Source organism: Salmo salar, chromosome ssa11 (genome assembly GCF_905237065.1).
Source record: "Salmo salar chromosome ssa11, Ssal_v3.1, whole genome shotgun sequence".
Lineage (NCBI taxonomy): Eukaryota > Metazoa > Chordata > Actinopteri > Salmoniformes > Salmonidae > Salmo > Salmo salar.
Genome location: NC_059452.1, coordinates 97,378,466 through 97,381,378, shown reverse-complemented (window position 1 = coordinate 97,381,378; position 2,913 = coordinate 97,378,466). Strand labels below are relative to the sequence as shown.

Genomic DNA, 2,913 nt, shown 5'->3' with positions numbered 1-2,913 from the left:
ACAAACTATTGGCTGGTTGGCTGTGGGGCAGAATTTCAACTTATTTGAGCCTCCAGGCTTCAGATAATGCAGTTCTAATTAAATGTGTATTTTATTATTGATCGAATTAACTGAACGCACCGCGTTTGACAATTAACGTTATGTTACGCTTCTAAAGATAACTAGAACATTTGCACAGATTTCCAAATGGTGATGTTGTGTTCATTTGACAATACATTCACCTGTCTTTACTGCCATTACTACCCTATTCCCGTGGTTTAATCATGTGCGTAATTGCGCAGTAACCGCCCCCCATCTCTCTCTCTCTCGCTCTCTCTCTCTCTCTCTCTCTCTCTCTCTCTCTCTCCGAACTAACATTCCTCTCCACTAGCATGAACGCGGCCAATGCGCAACGACCAGATTCAAGTAGGAACGTCAGGCTACCATCTGACCCTGTTTCTTGGACTGCCGTCGTGCGCGAGGGAACCATACATTCAACTCATTTTTCAAATCATTTTTCTTTCCTTGCACAAATACAAACTGTAGAGCGTGGCCAGGCATTGATGGAGTCGCGGGCAATCTTGTGCGTACGCACTAAAAACAAAACACTGCAGGATGTTACTTCTCCTGGTCATTCCGTCTGTGATTTCGATTGAACAGTGATGTTTCCACATAATGGGTCAACTGTTTAGATGAAAATTACTACTTTGATCAAATTGCGCAATTTGCCACCCTCGCCTTGTGTATCTCTGCTTGGAATGCATGAGGAGAATGGGGAGGAACAGACGTGTCTATCTAGAATGGATATAACCCCAACAACTTTTGCCGCAGCGAACTCATCAGAGGATACTAATGGCACGAGTGCCCAAAGACCTCTGCCTCACTCCCAGAGCGTGGCCGTCTTCATCGTGTTCCTAGTCACCGTTATCATTCTGGTGACAATCGTAGGGAATGTACTTGTTGTGGTGGCCGTTTTCACCAGCCGCGCGCTCCGTGCGCCGCAGAATCTCTTCCTTGTCTCTTTGGCATCAGCAGATATATTAGTGGCCACCTTGGTCATCCCTTTCTCCCTCGCCAATGAGATCATGGGTTACTGGTACTTTGGGAGCACCTGGTGCGCCTTCTACTTGGCCCTTGACGTCCTCTTCTGCACGTCCTCCATTGTGCACCTCTGTGCCATAAGTCTGGACAGGTACTGGTCTGTAACCAAAGCTGTTAGCTACAATCGGAAGAGGACGCCCAAGCGTATTAAGTGTATGATCACCGTGGTCTGGGTCATATCAGCAGTCATCTCTTTTCCACCGTTACTTATGACCAAACACAATGAGCATGAGTGTTTGCTCAACAACGAAACATGGTATATTCTCTCGTCTTGTCTGGTATCATTTTTCGCCCCGGGACTAATCATGATTCTGGTGTATTGTAAAATATATAAAGTGGCCAAGCAGCGCGCATCAACTGTGTTTGCAGCAAAGAACGGGACGGAGAGACAGCCTTCGCAGTCGGAGACGTGCTTTGTGCCCAGGAGGAAGTTTGAGGTGGAGAGCCCCAGCAGCCCCAGTTTAGGTGGCCACATGCGGAAAGGAGAGCTCGATGATATTGACCTGGAGGAGAGCTGCGTCGCCGACAGCAAACCCAAGAACTGTCTCTTCGCCAAGAGAGGGAAAGTGGAGGGCGCAAACACTTTCCCAAAACAGAGTTGCCGGGTGTCATGGGCTTCAAACCGCAACGCGAAGCTCTCTCAGGAGCAAAAGATTAGACAGATGTCACTGTCAAAGACCAAACTGGCGCAGATGCGTGAAAAGCGCTTTACGTTTGTCCTTGCAGTGGTGATGGGGGTGTTTGTACTCTGCTGGTTCCCATTCTTTTTTACATACAGTCTGCACGCAATATGCAGAGATTGTTGCCCAATTCCGGATGCTCTCTTTAATCTGTTTTTCTGGATTGGTTACTGTAACAGTTCAGTGAATCCTATCATTTATACAATATTTAATCGCGATTTTCGGAGATCTTTCATGAAGATCATTTGCCAGACTTCACACACATAGGTTTACAAAAAAAATGTATCTCTCTCTATATATGTGTGCGTGTGGGTAAGCTCTGTTGCGTTTAGTATATGTACTTATGAAACGTGTAAAAAGTGTTTGTAGAATCATGTGATGAGATTTTAAAATAATAATAATTTAATGTCATGTAAAAAATGGACTTCAAATTTAGTGAGTTTGTAACCGTCAGATGGTGTTTCTGTGGACTTGAATGCATCAGGTTGCAAATCGGCATAATTTATTTTAAAAAAAGAATTATCAGTATCCAATCTACATATTAGAGAAGCATGAGTCAGACTACACTGTTATGTTTCTCCATGTTGTTAATCACATTTCGCAGTGTTCTGTTATTAATACATTAAAGGGCTTTTGATGTAAAGCGGCAATTAATGACTTGTTACTCTCTGAGATATCTAACCTATTATAGCAGGCATAAAACAGATAACTGAAAGAGAAGAAAAAAACTGTCAGGGGAGGTTCTCTTCTGCACTGTTCAACCAATCCAGTAAATGTGGAGAAGGAGTTAAGATGGAGTGTTGCCTTATTACGGTCCAAAAGCAGAAGTCATGTCAAAGGCTCTCTTTCTATTTCACCTGAACCGGAACATACAATTTGTTTGACCCACCAGAGGCTAGAGACAAAGACAGTACAGTAGGAAGATAGGCAGAAACTGCTTCTCCAAAATAAATCCCTGATCACACAATCGAATCCAGGTTGTGCCTTTAGATTTCGAGAAAATGAACTACTAAGGAATAATTTTTTTAATCTCTCATTGACTTCTCAAACCCCAAACCCCGGCCTGGTCGGATTGGTCTGTTTTGCAAGTGTTCCCAGAAGTCTTGCGATGGTGCACCTCTAAGTTTGGAAACTCTGTACTAGAGACAATGTC

At 43.9% G+C, this 2,913-nt stretch overlaps 1 protein-coding gene across 1 annotated transcript; it reads left to right on the top strand.

Moving 5' to 3' along the window:
• The first annotated feature begins 380 nt into the window (after positions 1 to 380).
• Positions 381 to 2,403, top strand: LOC106563753 (alpha-2Db adrenergic receptor). Its single transcript, XM_014129592.2, has one exon. The coding sequence runs from the start codon at positions 672 to 674 to the stop codon at positions 2,025 to 2,027; it is 1,356 nt and encodes a 451-aa protein (XP_013985067.2). The 5' UTR covers positions 381 to 671; the 3' UTR covers positions 2,028 to 2,403.
• Positions 2,404 to 2,913: the final 510 nt, after the last annotated feature.

Coding starts and splice junctions, on each gene's coding strand:
- LOC106563753 (XM_014129592.2), top strand. CDS start 672: ATGAAAATTACTACTTTGATCAAATTGCGCAATTTGCCACCCTCGCCT.